Genomic DNA, 20393 nt, shown 5'->3' on the forward strand with positions numbered 1-20393 from the left:
ATAAAATAATATAAAAACGGGTGTCCCCAGGACGTTCTTTTTTAAATTATTGTATTCATCCCCAGGATTTACGAAACAGCGGATTGTACTTGAATGTGCAGTTTATGAAATTTCATTAACTTAAGTTACAATTTCGTAACATCGTAAATTTATCATGTCGACAAAAAGTCAAAGAAAAATTTATTTAGAGAAAAAAGCGAGGTAACTTTCATTAATTCTTTCTTTTAAATAAAGTTAGTTTATATTTTAACTGCTATGTAAGGCTATTTGCAGCTGCTACATAAATCAATATATTGAAATAATATTGCTACTAATATATTGCCAATATAGACTACATTTCTCTTATTCGAATACGAGATATGTAGTTATTCTTATGAATAAAAACACTTTCATTAATAAGAACAACTTACTTGTAGTCTACGAAGAAAATAATTATTTATATTAATTAATAATATAAATCTAAGTTTATTAATTATTAATAAGTTGTTAATAATTAATAAACTTAGAATTCTAAGTAGACTACATTAAGCTTACAGATTACAGTCCACGTAGAAAGAATATAAAGTCTACATATACCTATTCTTATTTAAAAATTAACTATATGTAGTCAACGTAATAATATATTCTTTCTACCTGGATAGCTTGCATCTTGTTTTTGTTTTGTATTTGCAACTCTCTTTGGTTTGCTTAGGCAAGTGCTATAATAATTCATGTTGAACTCATTTTCACTTATTACCTAGATGCATTTGTCTAATAAATTTTAAAATTGTATGTGTATATCTTATGTGTTTTGTTTTTTTCTAAGGAAAAGGTACAGACGTTGGCGTAATCAAAGGAATTCTGTAGTTATGTTGTCAAATAAGGTTGGATCAAAAAGTGATAACAGTGGGATAGAATCTTTCGTGAACCAGATTAATATTTTGTGTGATACAAGTAACATATCTGAATCTAAAGGTTTTTCTTTGGAAAAAGTTAATACTGAATTAAAAAATGTAATTTATTCGTGTTCATATAATATATTTCCTCTTCAATATAATTTATCTGAGTCTGAAAGTGCTTCTTCACAAACAAATAATGTTAATGATGTTAATTTTGAAAATGTTTGTGGTTTGCGTTTTCGTGTTCAGATTTAGTTTGTTAAAATAGCTCAAATAGTTGCATGTTAGATGATGAATATCAATTTGACAAAAAACTTTGGGGAGATATAAAATCTTTAGCTTTAAAACACTCTTTTACAAGACAATTTATAAACGATTTGATCCAAATTTTTGTTGAAAAAAGTTGTTCCTTGCCAAAAGATTCCCGTACCTTATTAGGCACAAAACAATCAATCAGATTCAATTGCAAAATAATGATGGAAAATATATTTATTTTGGGATAAAAAGCAATTTAGAGAGAGTTTTAACTCTTCATAATCATAATTCAAAAAAAACAAATCTGAAAATAAATATTGATGGAATCCCATTATGAAAATCAAGCTCCTATCAACTTTGGCCAATTTTGGTCCAATTTGGGGTTTTGAATCCTTTTGTTGTTGGGATTTTTGGTGGTAACAAAAAACCAAATGTTTAAGTTCTTCTATTTGATTTCATAAAAGAGTTAAAAGAACTAGTTGCTAAACCAGTTCAAATAAATGGCAACCACCATGAGATATCTATATTTTGTCTTACATGCGATGCACCTGCTAGATATGTTAAAAAGTATTGTACAACACACAGGGTATTTTTCATGTGAAAGATGTACCATAAAAGGTTCAAGTAAAGATCACCAAATTGTGTTTAATGACAAAGACGATAATGTTGTTTTGCGTATCAATGAGTTTTTTCGGATAACAATTATTGTGAGTCTGACAACAATGGTAAGCGTCATCAGTTAAATCAGTCACCTTTGCTTAAACTCCCATTTAATATTATAAAAGACTTTTCACTTGATTACATGCACCTTATTTGTCTTGGAGTCATGCGACGAATTTTATATTGTTATAAAGCAACATTTAAAGGTGTTTTTGAAGGGCGTCTATCCTCTGTACAGCAAAATGTTTTGTCTAATCGTTTAGTTGCTTTGAATGGCATATTGCCTACTCACTTTTTTCGTCAACCAAGATCTCTTTTAGATTTGGACAGATGGAAAGCGACTGAGTTAAGAAGTTTTCTTCTTTACACAGGCATAGTTTTTTTAAAAGCAAAGAATGATATAAGCATTTTTTAAGTTTATCTTTGGCCATTAGAATGCCATGTGAAAAGAGTGTCAAGTGTCTTGAAGATTTGTCTTCAGCTAAAGAATTAGTTTATTATTTTGTAAATGATGCAAAGCAACATTATGGTAATACTTTTATTGTGTATAATGTACACTCATTATTACACATCACTAATGATGTAGAGCATTTTAGCTCTAACCTACATGCTGTTTCTGCATTCCAGTTTGAAAATTATTTACAAAAGTTGAAGCGTCTTGTACGTGGTAAGCATAACCCAATTTCTTAGATTGCAAATAGGCTTAGTGAGCCTAAAGATGTATCTTTTTTAAAAGAGGATTTTGCATCAAAGATCAATGTAGAAATTAAGGACTCCTGCTTTTTGGTTAACAATGGTGTTGTATATATTACTGAAAAAAAGGTATGATGGAAGTTACAGATGCCGGTTTTATAATGATTTACATCTGGAATCTTTTTTCCATTGTTTTATTGATTCAAAAGAATTAAACATTTATAATGTGAAAAAAATGCTCACTTTATTTATTGCAGAAAACAGAAATCAGATTTGATTAGAAAATGTATGAGTTTACCATACAAGAGTGGTTACATTGTAATTCCTCTTCTAGAAGATCTTTAAATTAGTTTAAAAAGTTCAATGAAACTTTTTTTTGCAGTTACTGTTGTATATACTGTATATATTGTAATTTTAGTCAAGATCAGTCTATGATCATAAGATCAGTCATCTTATGGTTATTTTCTGAAAAATTGAAACAAATATAAGAATATAAGAGTCTACAATTTCATTATTAAATAATGTTATAAACAAAGTTTTGTAAAAAATATTGATATCATTGTTTTTTTAATGATTATGCATCTAACTAATATTTTAATGATTATGCATCTAATTTATGCATCTCGGTATTTGTAATTTATGCATCTCAGTATTTGTAATTTATGCATCTCAGTATTTGTAATTTATGCATCACAGTATTTGTAAGACTATTTTTCTAATGGTTTTATTCAAAATTAAAACAATAATTTAAATATATTGCTCATAATAGTTGCATGCTGGAACTGCCTTGCAAGTTAGAGTTTTAAGCAAATATTTCTAATATTTGTTATAATTTAGGACAAATAAATATACCTCTAAATTATTTATAACTTATATCAAATACTTTTTGATAGTTTTAAGAAAGTTACTATGAAGTTATTCTGTTTTTGTTAATAACAAATTTTATGTGAACATGTTACCAATTCGACTATTCTTTTTTATCATTAGTTTAATTTTTTATCATTAGTTTAGTTTTTTATCATTAGTTTAATTTTTTATCATTTGTTTAATTTTTTATCATTAGTATGTTTAGTTTAATAATAGAATATTTTTCTCTGTGTATTATATGAAACAATGATAAACATGTTCTTAGCAATATATGAATATTTTTGCTTTATTTTTTTACCAAAATATCTTTTAGTCAACTTTGGTCAGCTTTGGTTTTTTTTGAAAACAACCAAGAAGTGAAAACTGTTGCTCCATGTCCTTGGGTGGATTTGGAAAATATGATTCTGTACTGGCCACCAAAACATAAATTATTAAGTTTCTATATTTCTCGATGGTCTACTCCTGAGAGCAACTGGACAAATTTGGTGATAGTGAAAGTATTATTGGAATCTGGGTTCAAATTAGTAGCGCAAGATATGATAAGTTTTTTGTCAACTACAGAGAATGATACAGAAGTTGACTCTGAAAAATGTTATTCAGAAAGGGAAGAAAAAATTGGTTTGTTAATTTATTTTGTTAATTTAAAGTTCATGATAATTTTTCGTGTTATCCAAATATGCTGATAAATTATGATCCATATTTCATTATAATTTTTTTGAAATGTTGGCAAAAACATAATTACTGCCCTACTCTATCGGACATATAGAAACTATTTTTATTTGTTTATTTTTATGAAATTTGCAACCGTGAGGTTGAACCCGAACCGCAATGAACTGGGCCGCTGCATAAGACCAAGTGTTATTAATTTTGTTTCCGGAGCGTTTTGTTTTTAATTTTGTTATAATAATAAAATATAATGCAAAAAATTCTTGAATTTATTTTGTCCACTTTTATAATGCTTTTTTTTGAGTTTTTTTTTTGTTTTGTTTTTTATAAAAAAACACTCAATTTTTTAAAATAGATAAATGTGTTGCCAGTCCAGTTATAAAACGCAAGCGGTCAATGGCCCTAATATCAAAAGAAGATACCTTATCTCAAATTCCAGAACTGGAAACTTCCAACTTCCATACATCAACAAGTAGCTTAAAGGGTGAAAATTATTTTAATGTATGTCTTAATTACTTTAAGCAAAGTACTTGCTATCTTTAGCTGCTTGTAAAGATATATCTCCCACTAGTTGAGAAATTAATTTTTTGTTAATAAAAACCAACAGAGGGACCTGTTATGATTTTTTTTTTCTCTAACCCGACCAGATTTCTTTGTTCGGGTCAAAGTCACTTAGTCTTAATTTTATTTATGATGAACTTTTTAAAATTTTGTTTTTGATATAAAGTTTTATTTCCTTAACTTGTTCCAATATATAAATATATTTTAACATTTTTTTTAGGAACTGATTCTAAAAAGTTTTTTGCAATATGTCCATCACCATCACCGACAAAAGTATCTTTTTAGTAAATCCAATAATATCAACAAAAAATACATTTGGGAAATTTAAAACATATACTGGTGGCGGAACCTCTTTCAAGGAGATGTCTACCAAACGTAAGCACTTTAAAGTATTTTTTTTCTATTGTTCTATGTAATATTTATATACCCTCAGGTGGATATTAGACATGATGTAAAATAAGATATTGTCTGGGGTTGGGGTTTAGATGAGATTAAAAAATATTATAATTACTGAGAAAGTAAATTTAATTGTTTTAAATTTCAATGTCTTGCGCCCACATCCCTTGTACAATTTTTGCAACCCTATAATAAACTGGTCCCCAAACCTATTATAGATTCAATAGCCCTCTGGATTTTTTCTACCCTATCGTGATGCCTCATGGCTTATAACTTAAGTATTAAATTATTTTAGTAAAACAAGGCTATTTCCTTATAGAATTTCAATACACTGTGCTTATGCGGCTAGCAAAATTAGAAGAAAATCAAAAAAGCATTTCTGAAACACTTGGATTGCTTCGAGATAATGATATGGCAGTAAATAATGATTAATAGGTAATGCATATTTTCAAAAGAAGGTTGTTTTCAATTCTTACCAAAAGTTGCAATTATTTTAGACACTTGCAGATTTATAATTTTTTATATTTGTTCAATTAATAGTTTAAGATTATAATGAATTAAGAATTTCGTTTCAAAGTATCAAAATTAAGTGAATTATTTTCAAAAAATAATTTTTTTATTTTGCATGAATAGCTTAAAAACAAAAAAAAGTTTTTTAAAGTTTTTGATTCAATTTCTTAATTTGTTGGTTATTTTAACACCTAATTAATATTTTTAATAAAATTTTTTAAATTTCTGTCTTGGTTAATTTCTTTAGGAAAAACATATAATAGAAATAGGAGGAAAAGACGCAAGAACGGCAGTAAGGCTTCATGGAATGATATCACGGGAAATACAGAATGGCTTTAGTCTGAATGGTTTAAAGAACAAGCAGTCTTTTTCAAAGACACTTCACTATTTGTGTTTGACAGGTATATGAATGTGTTAAATTTATTGTGTGAAAGTTGTTTAAATTATTTTTGAGCATAACTTCTGTTACAAGCATTTTGATTTAAGACCAATTTTTTCATTATGCTTCTATTTAAAAAAATGTTATAGTCATCATAGCGCAATATCAGCGATATATCAAAAGGAGGCGTGTTTAATCATTTTAAAATCGATTTAAAATCATTTTTTTGCATATTTTGAAGGCTAATTATATTTTTATTTACATAAAACACAAATAAATGTTAGTATTAAAATCTGTGATTTAGTGGCTTTCTTGTGACTTTTTATTTTTAATGCTTTGTGTTGTAAGTGCTCTACTTAACACCAGCAAGGAAGACTATCATAAAGATCGATTAGATTATCACATTGGTGATATTTTAAAGCGAGCAATTCGAAATAAAGCAATGAGAAACCCTGTAGTTACATAATTAATAAATGGATCTTCTTGTATAAAACTGCTTCTTTCTTTGTGGTTTCACATTAGACAAGCGATGTTATTTATGTTACTTTTACTTTTTCATTTTGTAAATACATTTTTTTAAATCATAAACCGTTTTTTAATTTTTCTTATTCTAGCGCATGTATACACAATTAACAGAATTCAAATTAGTTCTTCTTTATAAGAATAAGTTATACTATTATTATACTATTATTTTGTCTTGTAAGGTTATATATAATTATAATATTGAGTACTGGATAATGTATAATGTTTTTATAAAAGTAGCACTTACATGGGTTATAAGGGTTATAGATGCAAGTCTTACTCTTAAGAGTAATTTAAATTTTAAGAATCAACTAATGTTTAAAATGATTTTAGGACGTGCCGAAGACGTATTTTTAACTGCCTGAACAGGGATCCGGGACTTGTGGAAAACGTCCGTAGGACGTGCTATAGACGTCCTTTAAGGTTGTCCTACGGACGCCCCTTTAGATCCCCGTTTTACGGACGAAAAGCGTTTGATTTGGTACGTCTGGAGGACTTCCCTAAGTTGTCCTGTGAGACGTCCCAAGGACCAAAATAGACCTCTTGCGGACGTCCCACGGACGTCGTTTTGCCCACTGGGTATTAGCAAATGTATAGAGTCCTTTATTATCATTGTTTCCTGAATAAATAATAGAAAATTTCACATCTATTTTTTCTGTTAAATCATCTTCGGAACAAACATATACTTCAGATGATGATGATGAAATTATTTCTGATGATGATGAACGACTTGCTAACAATGCCACTGTCAATGGAGCTGTTGTTGAGCAGATATTAGTTTTATTCTCTTAGAATTCGTTGTCATCAGACTCTGATGACTCAGAAGACAAATCACTAACATCGTTTATTTCATCAAGGATTCGAAAAGCATTATTTAGATCATTTATAATCCTATTTCTTAAAGCTATCTGCGCTGAAAACGTCTAACAATCACATATATTTTTGTGAATTATCTTTAGTGTTTTAAACATGAAAATTATGCGTGAATTAAAAGTTCCAAATTTCCTAAGCTCAATTTATATGCCTAGAAGCACAAAAGGCTAATATTTAAGACTAAGTAGGGTTAAACTGTAATTTTTAGAGGTGTTTTGATTAGTATATCCAAGGCGCATATATGTGCGTCTTCGAAATGAAAAGGTTAAATGAAAAAAACTACCAGATTTATGCAAAAAATCACCACATTAAATGCAAAAAAAACCGGTAGTTATTTAACTTAAAAGTCTATTGAAGAAAGTAATAATGTTATATTTAAAGACGTTGAAATTTTAAATTTTAGTAACCAATTGTTTTTTATTAAAAGTATCTATTTTTTATAATAAATAAAAAACTATCGACCGCATAATTATTTGGAAAAAAGTGCTGAAATAATGCGTTCGTTTTAAAAAACTTTAAGCTAATGCCAACGTTTGCATAAGTAAAAGCACGAAAGTATAAGAGATGGAATTGATGGTAGAGATGGAGTCCTATTGAAATTCCTAAAACCATGCGTGAAATCTTTTGTTTATAATACAATAAAAAGTCATAAACAATTTCACTAAAGTCGGACGGTGCTTTTGTAAATAAACCCTAAACTTGCTAACTCAAATTTTTTCGATAAACCCTCTCAAAATTTTTTCGATAAAAAGACTTTGCAGAAGTTTATATTGTGTTTTAATATTAAAAATATAAATATAATAATGAAAATAATAATTATTACAATAATTGTTTTGTACATCAAGTTTATGCAGTTTACAAAAAAATATTATTTGTATATAAATATATTTACATATATAAAAATATTATTTGTATATAATTATATATATACATATATAAAAAGTTCTAAAAAAAGTTTAATTTTTACTTTAATTAGAGTTTAAATTTTACTCTGATTATAAATTTTAATTAGCAATAAAGTAAATAATAAAAAAAAACAATAAAGTAATTTAAAATAGACCGAAACTATAACTTTACCTGTTTTTTTTGCTAGTGTACAAATTTTTTTTTTTAATTTACTTTAAAATTTTTTTGCACACGGAAACTAATGCGATGTTTGATTGAAACAGTAATAAGTATCGGTTATCATTGTTATTGGATTAAAAGGAGAAAACAAATATTAAATCAGTAATAAACTTTCACTAAATGCGGTTAAAACAAAATATATACTTTTTTATAAAGTAAGTAAATCTGAAAATATTCCTCGTAAATTACCAGGTCTTAAAATTAATAACACTTTTATTAAAAGAGAATCATTCATAAATTTTTTAGGAGTAAAATTGGATGAAAATTTACAGTGGTATTCACATATAAATAGTTTATTAATTATGATATTTCATTTCTTGTTGTCTTTTATCCTCAAGAAATTTTATTTTTTTGAATTTTTTATATTTTTAATTAATAAATTTGTTAAACATTTTTTGTTTTCAACACTTCTTAAAAAAAAAACTATTTTTTATTTCTAATTATATTAGTTATTTTCGGTTTTTATTTCTATTTTATTCTATTATTAGTTTATATATATTTTTACGTAACGGTTATGTAGAATTTATTGCTATTATTTTTTTTTTTAATGGGGCTCGGCGATAAGGCTGAATACGCCTTTTTCTTGCTCCAGCCAATAGTTTATATAAATGTATTTGCAATGTAAACGTTTTTAAACGACAAAATAAATAATTACAAAAAAAAAAAAATCATTAATTTTTAGATTATTTCATTTTAAAGTTGTTGTCGGAAGTTGACATTTTAAAATTGACTGATTTTTCTTGGTCCTAATTTCAATTCATTTCGGAGCAATTATGAACAGACTTGATCTATGAAAAAAGAAGCTGGAAGCAGAAAAAAGAAAGGATTTAAAAATCAATATAAAGAAAAATCTATCTTTCGCTCGATAAAGGCAAATGTCAATCGCATAGAGATTTTACAAAGAAATTTAAATGCAGCCATGCTTTGATAAAGTATATAGGTCTCAATAATATAAAGCATACCAAAAAAAAATAAAACTCTGAAGCGATCTTTATGTGGAGAAATCAATGCCGTTTCTCGACTTAAATTGAAATTAATAATTTTCATTAATCTGCAGTCCCATAAATTCTCAACCCAACTCCCTACACCACTGGATTCAAGTGTTTCTTACCCTTCAACAACGTTCCAGTAGTTTGACATCGGTAGAAAAATTAAAAGCGAATTAAAAACCGTCATTTCCATACTTAATTGGCAGTTGCTAGTTTTTATATATTTTTATATATTATAATCTTTTGAATGCTTAAAATATCTTGATGAAAATAGAAATCTGTTTAAAAATTTTGATCTAATTTGTAGCAGCAATTTTATAATAAAAATTTGCTTTGATGTAAAAAAAAGGTCCACAAAGAAAGTAGGTAAATATGTTTTAAATATATTCATAGCGAAGCTGAACCCATACTAATTTTCACAAATTATTCTTTTTAAAACCAAATAGTTAATATTATAGCATAAAATTGTTATTAATTGTATTTTAATAAATATTTGAGGCGCCAGCAAATATTTATCAAAAATTTTGTTTTCAGAACAAGCAAGAACATCATAGACAAAAATAAAAAACAAAATTGCAAACATTTAATTATTTAAATGTTTAATAAAGTTCTTTAGCTAAAAGTTTAACAAAAACTTTTAAGTATACAAATAAAATTATGATATAAAATAAATAATCATAGCTGAAGTCAAAATTATTCAACTTTGATAATGAACATATTGGCGTGGTTTTTTCCTTGGCCGAACAGTTCGTCAGTAGTATCAACTTTTCAAACTTTCTGCATTCAACTTTTCAAACATTCATTCTTCCATGATAATATTTGTAGTTAAGTCGATCCACCAATATTCAAACCTAAAAAATTCAAATATATTTTACTCCTTTTGATTCAAAAAAGTATGCACTAGTGTTGTCACGGTACCAAAATTACAGTATTTGGTACCGATACCAGTGAAAATCCACGGTTCTCGGTACCAATTTCGGTACCAAACCAAAGTTTAATTTAGACTAAATATGCCAATAAAAATTTACGATTCTTTGTATCAAAGCAAAACACAAAAACATGCTAGCTAAAAAACACACTATTTTTATTAATAAAGTTAAACAATGCCATTCTCCATATTTGTTTAAAATTGTGTTTCAACTTTTTCCACAAATAATAAATGAAAAATTACAAACCTAAAAAACGCAATTTTTAAAAATTAAACAAAATATGCCATGACTAACAAGTAATAAACTAAAATATTATTATAAATGTAAAAAAACAATGGCATAATTTAAGTATTTCAAGCCAAGGATTGTAAACATTTAAGTAATTAAATAACTAGATAAATAATAAAACAATAAGCCATGACTGAATAATCACTCTTATTTATAAACTTTAACATTTTTATAAATTAAACAAAATATGCCATAACTGAACAACAAGTTGTAAATTAAAATATTATTATACATATAAAAAAACAAAACAACAACGGCATAATTTAAGTATTTCAAGCCAAGGATTGTAAACGTTTGAGTAATTAAATAACTAGATAAATAACAACATTTTTCACCTAAATCAATACTGGTCTACACAGTTATTCCTTAAGTTACTTTCTTTGCCATTTCCAGATTTTCAGATAGAAACACTAACATATCAACATGTTCCTGACTCAGTCTTGAGCGTCTTGGGCTAACAATGTACCCTGCAGTACTGAACACTCTTTCAGATGAACAGCTAGATGCAGCAATGCAAAGGTACTTCCTGGTAAACTCTGATAGTTGAGGTAGAGTACCCATATTTGTTTTCCACCAGATAAGTGGATCATCCTCAGCACTGACCTCAGGCATCTGATCGTACACCAAGAATTCACCATTTATCTCGTCACTTGCAGAAAGAGGTGCATGACTTGAGGGTGCTGGCTCTCCTTTTTCTTTCTTTTCCCCTTGTATGGTGGAAAGCAGAAACTTTAGGTCATTTTTGGATTTTTTTGATGGCCTGACTTCTTTACTTGACAATCCTCTAGACACCCGAGATGCAATTCCTTCTTTTTCATTGCCCATTTTTTTCACCTCATCCAGGAGACTTTGCTTCACATCATCCTTTAGAGAGACAAAGCTGTTCTTAAATCGTGGATCAAGGCAGGTTGCAGTGTTCAAAAGAAACCGTAGCTGCAGATCATCATAGCGATGCTGAAGATACTTGTGTATCTTTTCCTTCATCTCTTGGGCTAATGCAGAGTCACTTTGTTCATGACTGAGACACTCAAATATCTTCCAGAGTAACGGCAAGACTGAAGACAGGGTGGTATGTTTTTCCCCGCTAAGTGCATCAGTAAAGGGACTGAGTGGCTTAAGAACTGCTTTAACAGTTTCTAAAACTGTAATATCTGAGTCTTTTGGCATCAGATGCCATTTTTTCCTGTCTTCAGCCAGGACAGTACAGACAACCTGCTGCTGCTCCAAGAAACGTTCCACCATATTGTATGAAGAATTCCAGCGAGTGGGTTCATCATGAATGAGTTTGTGGTCTGGAGAGGACAGATCTTTCTGTTTCTTGGTCAGCTGGCGTGAAAGTTTTGGGGATCTTGTAAAGGCAGAAATAGTTTTTCGAAGCCTTGACAGCACTGCAGACACCCTGTTTATGTCTAATGCCTTATTTACAGCAAGGTGGAGATTGTGTCCAAAACAAGGAATCCAGGTGTAGTCCTCAAAGGCTTTTTTGTTATTTGTGGCATTGTCTGTTGTGATGTCTGACATTCTTGCAATGTCCAACTTCCAGTCTTCAAGTTTTTTTTCAAAGGCCTCCTTCAAACTTTCAGCAGTGTGGTCTGTGTTGAGACCACAACAGCCAAGACACCAGGATTGCAATTCCCATGATTTAGTAATGTACTGCAGAGTTAAAGACATGAAAGTGTCTGCAGTTCTACTTGTCCAAAGATCTGTTGTGCAGCTGTAAAATGATTTGTCTCTGAGATGCTGGATTATGAGGTCTCTGGTATCATTGTACATGCGGGGAATCTCAGTGTACATAAAAAAGTTTCGACTTGGAAGCTGGTATTTTGGGTTGAAATGATGGAGCATTTGTTGGAATCCATATTTTTGAACTGTATAAATGGGCACTTTATCAATACATATGAACTCAGCAACAGCTAGGTTCAGCTTTCTTGCCTTAAGTGAGTTTTTGTCATATTTTTGTTGCCACTGAAAAACTTCTGTAACTGTTTCCTGTTTATGAGTTTGCGGGGGTGTTCCATGGTCTTCCTCAGCTTGCAGCTGTAAAAGGAAAATATAATAAATATACTTTATAAGTATAGAAGTCAAAAATGGGCTGAGTCTGAACATATGAAACATTAGTTTTTCTCTAAATAACAAACCTCAGCTTTTATAATAGCCTATATAATAGCCTATATAAAGCCTATATAAACAATTTTAATAAATAATTAGTACTTGTAAAAAGAATAAATATTTTAAATTTTGTTAAAAAATACTTTTTGTATAAAATTGTTTAATCCTTTACACGGTAGGTAATTACATAACTTCTATTAGTAGCACCATGGAAGTAAAAAAGTAAAGGATTAGAAGGATTTTCCCAATAATTAAATATAATAATATATGTAGTTTTATTTATTTTATAAGTATGTATTTTTTATAATAAATTTAAAATTATTTCTATAACTAATTTTATTTCCATTTTTATAATGCGATAAAAATCTTTAATACTTAATCGAAAAAACTATACATAAAACTTTAAATACCACTGATGTTATAGATTGGTTTTCTAAAATTAACAATAAAAATGAATGCACATTTATACAATTTGATATTATTGATTTTTACCCCTCAATTACAGCAGAAATTTTAGATAAAACAATAGAATTTGGAAAATCCCATTTAGAAATTACTGAGGACACTATCCGTATAATTAAGCACTGCAGAAAAAATTTACTCTATTTTGATAAAGAAACGTGGAAGAAAAAAACCACGCACGAATGCTTTGATGTAACAATGGGAAGTTACGACGGAGCAGAAATTTGCGAGTTTGTAGGTTTATATATTTTAAATACCCTAGCTATAATAATCCAAATTAATCAATTAGGTCTTTATCGCGACGACGGTTTAATAATAATGCATAAAAAATCAGGGCTACAACTCGATAAAATTAGAAAAGATATTATTAAAGTTTTTAAAAATATTGGCTTCCTAATTGAAATAAATACGAATTTAAAAATAGTGAATTTTCTTGATGTCACATTTAACCTCTCAGAAAGTTCCTATAAGCCCTACAAAAAACCTAATGACGAATTATTGTGTATTAATGTAAATTCGAACCATCCCCCTCAAATTCTAAAACAAATTCCAATTTCAATTAACAATAGGCTAAGCCAAAACTCTTCTAATGAAAATATTTTTAACTCCTCTAAACGCGTTTATGAAGATGCCCTTAAAAATAGTGGCTTTCAAAATTTCGAGCTAAAATTTGAAAAGAAAATTGCAAAAAAGCGTAATAGAAATAGAAACATAATTTGGTTCAACCCCCCGTACAGCAAAAATGTTTCAACAAATATAGGTAAAATTTTTCTAAAATTAGTAGACAAACATTTTCCTCCCTCTAATAAATTACATAAGATTTTTAACAGAAATACCATTAAAGTAAGTTATAGTTGTACAAAAAATTTAGAAAGAATTATAAAAGGCCGCAACTACGCGTTAATTAATAAAAATGAACATATAAAAGAAAAAAACACTGATTATTGTAATTGTAAACAAAAAATTGATTGCCCTCTAAATGGAAAATGCCTTTCGAAAAATGTAATTTACAAGCGCATTGTTTCCTCACAAAACAACCCTGATAAACAATATATTGGCTTAACCAAGGGGGAATGGAAAAAACGTTATGGCAACCACAAACAATCGTTTAAACACAAAAAATATTCAAAAGAGACTATGCTGTCAAAATATATTTGGGATTTAAAAGAAAAAATTAAAATTTTAATTTACAATGGTCTATTCTGCCCCTGCCTATAATAACATTTCCAAGAAATGTATGCTTTGTTTGCAAGAAAAATTTGAAATAATTACTCATTTAAATCAAGAAAATTTATTAACTAAAAAATCTGAATTAATTTCTAAATGTAGGCACGAAAATAAATACCTCTTAAAAAATTATAAAAACAAATGACCAAATTAAACTATCCCCATTCCAAAGAAATTATTTCATAATTGTTTTCTGTAACTTTCCGTTAACAATATATATATATATATATATATATATATATATATATATATATATATATATATATATATATATATATATATATATATACATATATATATATATATATATATATATATATATATATATATATATATATATATATATATATATATATATATATATATATATATATATATATATATATATATATATATATATATATATATATACAATATTCCACCTGATATAATATATTATATTAGATAGAACATTGTATTTATTTATATATAGTTTTTATTTGTTTTTATTTTAAGTGCTATATGTATTTTTTTCAATTTCTCGTGTACAGTTTCTTTATAAAAAAGTATTTTATTAAAATTTTTAATAGCAGCACTAATTGATATGGCTGTATAGTAGCCGTTGCTAAGTATATCTATACCGTTGCTAGGGTATTTTTTTAGTTAAAAAATTGGCAAAATAAGGCTACTTCTAGGACTTCTGTAGGCTTTTTATCATCAGAGCACATGGATTTTTTTTCATATATTGGAAGATGCATATTTAAGGAAAATAAATAACTTATACTGTTTATGGTGGACCTAAGGCCACAGTTGTTATGGGTAATCTATCAAAGCGCGTTGAACGCAAAAAGTGATTTTTGGCAGGTTACTCCTTCCCAGGTCCTTGCATGCACATAGTTTTTGTTTCAAAAAATCAATGTATGTCTTAGTGTCTTTCAAAAACACCTAAAAAAACTACGTGCAAGTATTGGCCTTAAGAGATATTAGAGCTCAAAGTTAGGGTAAAATTTCAAATGTTGTGGTTTCGGACCACGATTTCTAGACAACTGAAAATGTAATCATGTTGAATTTTTACTTTTACTGTAGAAACCTACCCAGATTAGTAAAAAAATTAAAAAGAAATGTTTCTGTCATATTCATGTTGCTAAAACTACTCCTCAAAGTAGCAATTGCACTCCATGCGCAAAATTTTCTCAAAAGGGCCAAATTTTGGGACCCAATATCTCCGTAATTAATAAAAATTTTTGAAAAAAAAATTACCAGTGGCCCATTTTCATTGTATTTTACAAAATATCTAAAAATGAGTACAATTTGAAGACATCACTTCCAGACTTTGCCTACATTTCTCAGACAATTGCTTTTAAACGTTTTAATTAGAAGTCACTTAAAAAGTTACATTTCGCTTTTGAAGTCACCGATTTTATTTTCTCTGTAAAGTCATTCTATTAAAGATGTCAAAATCTTTTTTACAAAAGACTTTTTACAAATAACTTTTTACAAACGACTTTTTACAAACGACTTTTTATGAGCGACTTTTTAAAAACAACTTTTTACAAACGACTTTTTACAAGAGACTTTTTACAAAATCTTTTTTTGAAAAGACTTTTTACAAACGACTTTTTACAAATAACTTTTTACAAACGACTTTTTACAAACGACTTTTTATGAGCGACTTTTTAAAAACAACTTTTTACAAACGACTTTTTACAAGAGACTTTTTACAAAATCTTTTTTTGAAAAGACTTTTTACAAACGACTTTTTACAAATTACTTTTTATAAGAAATACTTATTAAAAGAAAAGTCTTAACAATAGGTTGTAAAAAAACGTAAAAAAAGTATATATTTTTTAAATTTAATTTTTAAGCTTATTATTGTTATTTTAATCTTTCTGTAAGACTTATTTTTGGCTGTATATTTCTATCCGACTGGTTCAGACATCCAAATTAAAACATGATATATAATTCATAACAGAAGCTCTATATCTGAAATTAGTTTGAACCTTACCTGCTTGAACTCTTTCATCAGATCCGGGTGTCGGTCTTTAAGGTGTTTTATTAAGTTCGATGTGTTTCCTCCTTTTGAGTGAAAACTTCGGCGACATCGTTTGCAAATGGTTTTTTGATTATCAATCATATTCCCCTTGTCATCAGCCGCAAAGCCAAAATATTTCCACACATGGCTCTTTCCTCCTTTTTTCTCAACAAGTGGATTTAGAGCTACCACATCAGCTGCACCACCGGTCGCCATTTCTCAGCAGTTTAATAAAGAGGACGCGCTACTGCACGCATGCGCATCAAGGAATCGGGTTTGAACGGGTCTTCGGTACTACCGGTACTTAAGAAAACTTGGTACCGTGACATTTACATTTTTTTAGTACCGACTTGGTACCGAAGTACCGGGTCTTTTGACAACACTAGTATGCACCTGATAATTTAAAATTATAATTTTAGTTCCAAACAAAAATCACATATAAAATCTCACTAAAAAAAGTACAACCATCAACAAATTCCATAAAGTGGATCTATATTTTTCATAAAACAAAAGAAGATTCTTTAAAATTTACTAATTCCTTATATTTTCTGTTTTGCAATGCATCCTTTTGATATATATCTTATTAAAAACTGGAAAAAAAAATTTTCTAAAAAAATCATAATAAATTTGTTTAATATACTGCAATAAGATTTCGGAACAATTTTTTTATTATCTTTCAGATCCTATTTTTTATTAAAACCTTTTTATTTATTTCAGAACTGAATTATTACTAGTTATTGAAAACTAGAAAGAATTTGAAGTAAAGAGTTTTGAAAAACACAAAATTTGAAGTATATATATATATATATATATATATATATATATATATATACATATATATATATATATATATATATATATATATATATATATATATATATATATATATATATATATATATAAATATATATATATATACATCTGATGATCGCTATTGCGTGAAACTTTTAGTTATGTAATTGAAATATATATTAATAATTATTTAGTTTTCACTATATATATATATATATATATATATATATATATATATATATATATATATATATATATCTGCCTTTGGGGGGGGGGGGGGGGGCTAAAGGATTTTTAGGGTCTCATAATTTTAAATTTTAATATATATTTTTTAATAAAAATAATAATATTTTTACATGTCTATCAAATCTTTTTCTTTGGATTTGCAAACTTTGAACATTTGAACAATTTGAATGAGAAAAACATACCAACCGGAATAAATATAGTTTAACTATGGATTTACTCGTTTTTCCAAACTACTTTGGCTTTTTTACTTTCATTCAATCAGTTCTGTTTTGTTTCTCCATCCTTGTTGGCGCAGAAGGAAATTGCTTACTACATCAAAACTCATCAGACAGTAATTATGACTGGGAGAAAGTTTGAATCTGGTCATAAAAAGAGAAAAAGAAAACTCGAGGAAGAAAAATACCTCGCCACTCAGAAGAATTCAATTTTGCGTCACCTTAAGCCACTGAGTGATGCAAATACTCAAGAGGTTGCTACTTCTAAAGTTGCACATCGTCCTCATCCTGATGATACCCCTCATCTCGAAGATCCTCAACCTCACGATAATCTTGACAATCTTCCTGCGCTTGAAGATGATCCAGATACCCTACCTCATCAATGCTTTAAAAAGTGGATGGATTTGGCTGCAAGAATGAAGAAAAATGAGACTGTCAATGAATGCAACTTAAAAAAAATCAAATTAGAAGTGAAGTATTGGCAAAACATTTTGAAGAGAATACTTTCAGTTAGAAAATTTCTTGTGTCTCACAATATAGCATTCCAAGGACACACTGATAAATTATTTTCTAAAGGCAATGGAAATTTTTTGGGCTTGATTAAAATGATTTCAGAATTTGATCCAATACTTAAAGAGCATCTAAGAAAAATTAAATCACACGAAGTAAGTGATCACTATCTTGGCAAAAACATTCAAAACCAAATTATTCAACTTTTGGGTTCAGAGATAAAAAAATCTATAATTTTAAATTGTCAGATTGCAAAATATTATTCAATAATTATGGATTGCACAACAGACGTAACTCACCAAGAACAATTAACCCTAGTTCTTAGGTTTTACAACTGCAAGTTATTTGCAGTTGAAGAGCATTTTATTGGATTTGTTGATGTAATTAGGACAACCGGTGAAGTTTTAACAGAAACTTTTCTGAAATATTTGACAAAAGCAGGTCTAGATATATTAAATTGTCGAGGTCAATCATATGATAATAAAGCAAACATAAAAGAGATAATTTACATTAACTCTACAGCGTTTTTTGTGCCATGCAGTGCCCACAGTTTGAACTTGATGGTATGTGATGCAGGCAAAATCTTCTTCAAAAGCAGTGTCATTTTTTGGTGTGGTACAAGAAGTTTATAAATTTTTCTCAGGTTCTAATATAGGATGGGCCATTTTAATGAAATCAGTGCGAACTTTGACTTTGAAGCCACTGTCTGATACTCGATGGGAGTCTCGAGTTGAAAGCTTAAAGACATTAAAGTTTGAATATTCCAAAGTTTATGATGCTCTAGTCGAAATTGCTAACAGTTCAGTGTATGATACATCTACCAAATTTCAGGCAAATAATCTTGCCAAGCAAATGCCCAAATTTACATTCATGATAAGCTTGAGTCTATGGTATGACATATTATTTCAAGTAAATTTGGTCAGTAAAAAAATGCAGTCTCCAGACTATGAACTATCAACAGCACAAACCGAAATTGACCAACTACTCAAGCATTTTAATGACTTTCGTGATAAAGGAATTAAGGATGCCAAACTTTTTGCTAAGGAAATTGCAGAAGAGTTAGAAGTAAGTCCTCAGTTTGAAGCTAAAAACACAGTTCGTCCTCGAAAGAAAAAAACTCTTTTTTCCTATGAATCTGCTGATGAAACAATTTTAAATCCAGAAACACAGTGTGTGGTGGAAGTTTTCAATGTACTGGTAGATCAAGTGCTATCATCTTTAACAAGTCGATTTAATCAACTGAAAGAACTTTCTGAGCTTTTTGGATTCTTATATAAAATTCCAGAAGTCACCCAATTTAATGAAGCACTTAAGAAACATAGCAAGGATTTAGATATTGCCTTAACTGAAGATGGACATTCAAATGTGATTTTAAATCAATTATTTGATGAAATTAAAGCAATATCCAGTATGGTTCCAGGAAAATTGCTCCCTTAGGAACTGATCAAGTTTATTTTAGAAAATCGCTACGAACAATCTTTTCCAAATTTAGTTATAGCATAGCGAAATTTATTGACATTGTCACACACTGTTGCTTCCGCAGAAAGAAGTTTCTCAAAACTTAAATTTATTAAAACCTACTTAAGGTCAAATATGTCACAGTGCAGACTTACAGGCTTAGCTGAGATATCAATTGAAATTAACGAGTTAAAGAACATAGATATTAGTGCATTAGTTGAAACATTTGCTTATATTAAAGCTCGTAAAGTCAAGTTTTAATGAAGTCATGACAATAATAATTTAATAAAAATAATTAGAAAAAAAAATTTTCATTTCTGGGGGGCCTCACATTTTGATTTTGCCCAGCGCCTCCGAAGTTCAATGGTAGCCTCTGTATATATATATTTATATATATATATATATATATATATATATATATATATATATATATATATATATATATATATATATATATATATATATATATATATATATGCATATGATTTCATTTTTATACAATTTTAAAATATATATAACTTTAACTGAGTTTTACCAGTTATACATTCAAAATATAATGTGCAAAAAATTTTTTTCAAAGTAATGAACCTATATCATTATTGTTATTGATGCGTGTTTATCGAGACAAATAAAATTAAATGGAGCCGTCAAGTTTCAAAAAGTTTGTTTGTAATGAATGGAGATGAATGGGGATGAATGGTGCTAATATGTATTATAAAAATTTTTAACATTGGAAAACAAATAAGCTTTTTTTATAAAATGGAAACACTAA

At 28.3% G+C, this 20393-nt stretch overlaps 2 protein-coding genes across 2 annotated transcripts; one reads left to right on the top strand and one right to left on the bottom strand.

Annotated features, from left to right (window-relative positions):
* Positions 1–10957: 10957 nt before the first annotated feature.
* LOC136081102 (E3 SUMO-protein ligase ZBED1-like) lies at positions 10958–16616 on the bottom strand. Its single transcript, XM_065798385.1, has 2 exons — positions 16374–16616; positions 10958–12628 (listed from the first exon to the last, which is right to left on the bottom strand). Exons 1-2 carry the CDS (start codon positions 16614–16616, stop codon positions 10958–10960), a joined length of 1914 nt encoding a protein of 637 aa, XP_065654457.1.
* Positions 16617–17775: 1159 nt separating this feature from the next.
* On the top strand, positions 17776–19600 carry LOC136081103 (zinc finger MYM-type protein 1-like). The gene is made up of 2 exons (XM_065798386.1): positions 17776–18739; positions 18807–19600. Exons 1-2 carry the CDS (start codon positions 17776–17778, stop codon positions 19598–19600), a joined length of 1758 nt encoding a protein of 585 aa, XP_065654458.1.
* Positions 19601–20393: the final 793 nt, after the last annotated feature.

Source organism: Hydra vulgaris, chromosome 06 (genome assembly GCF_038396675.1).
Source record: "Hydra vulgaris chromosome 06, alternate assembly HydraT2T_AEP".
Taxonomy (NCBI): domain Eukaryota; kingdom Metazoa; phylum Cnidaria; class Hydrozoa; order Anthoathecata; family Hydridae; genus Hydra; species Hydra vulgaris.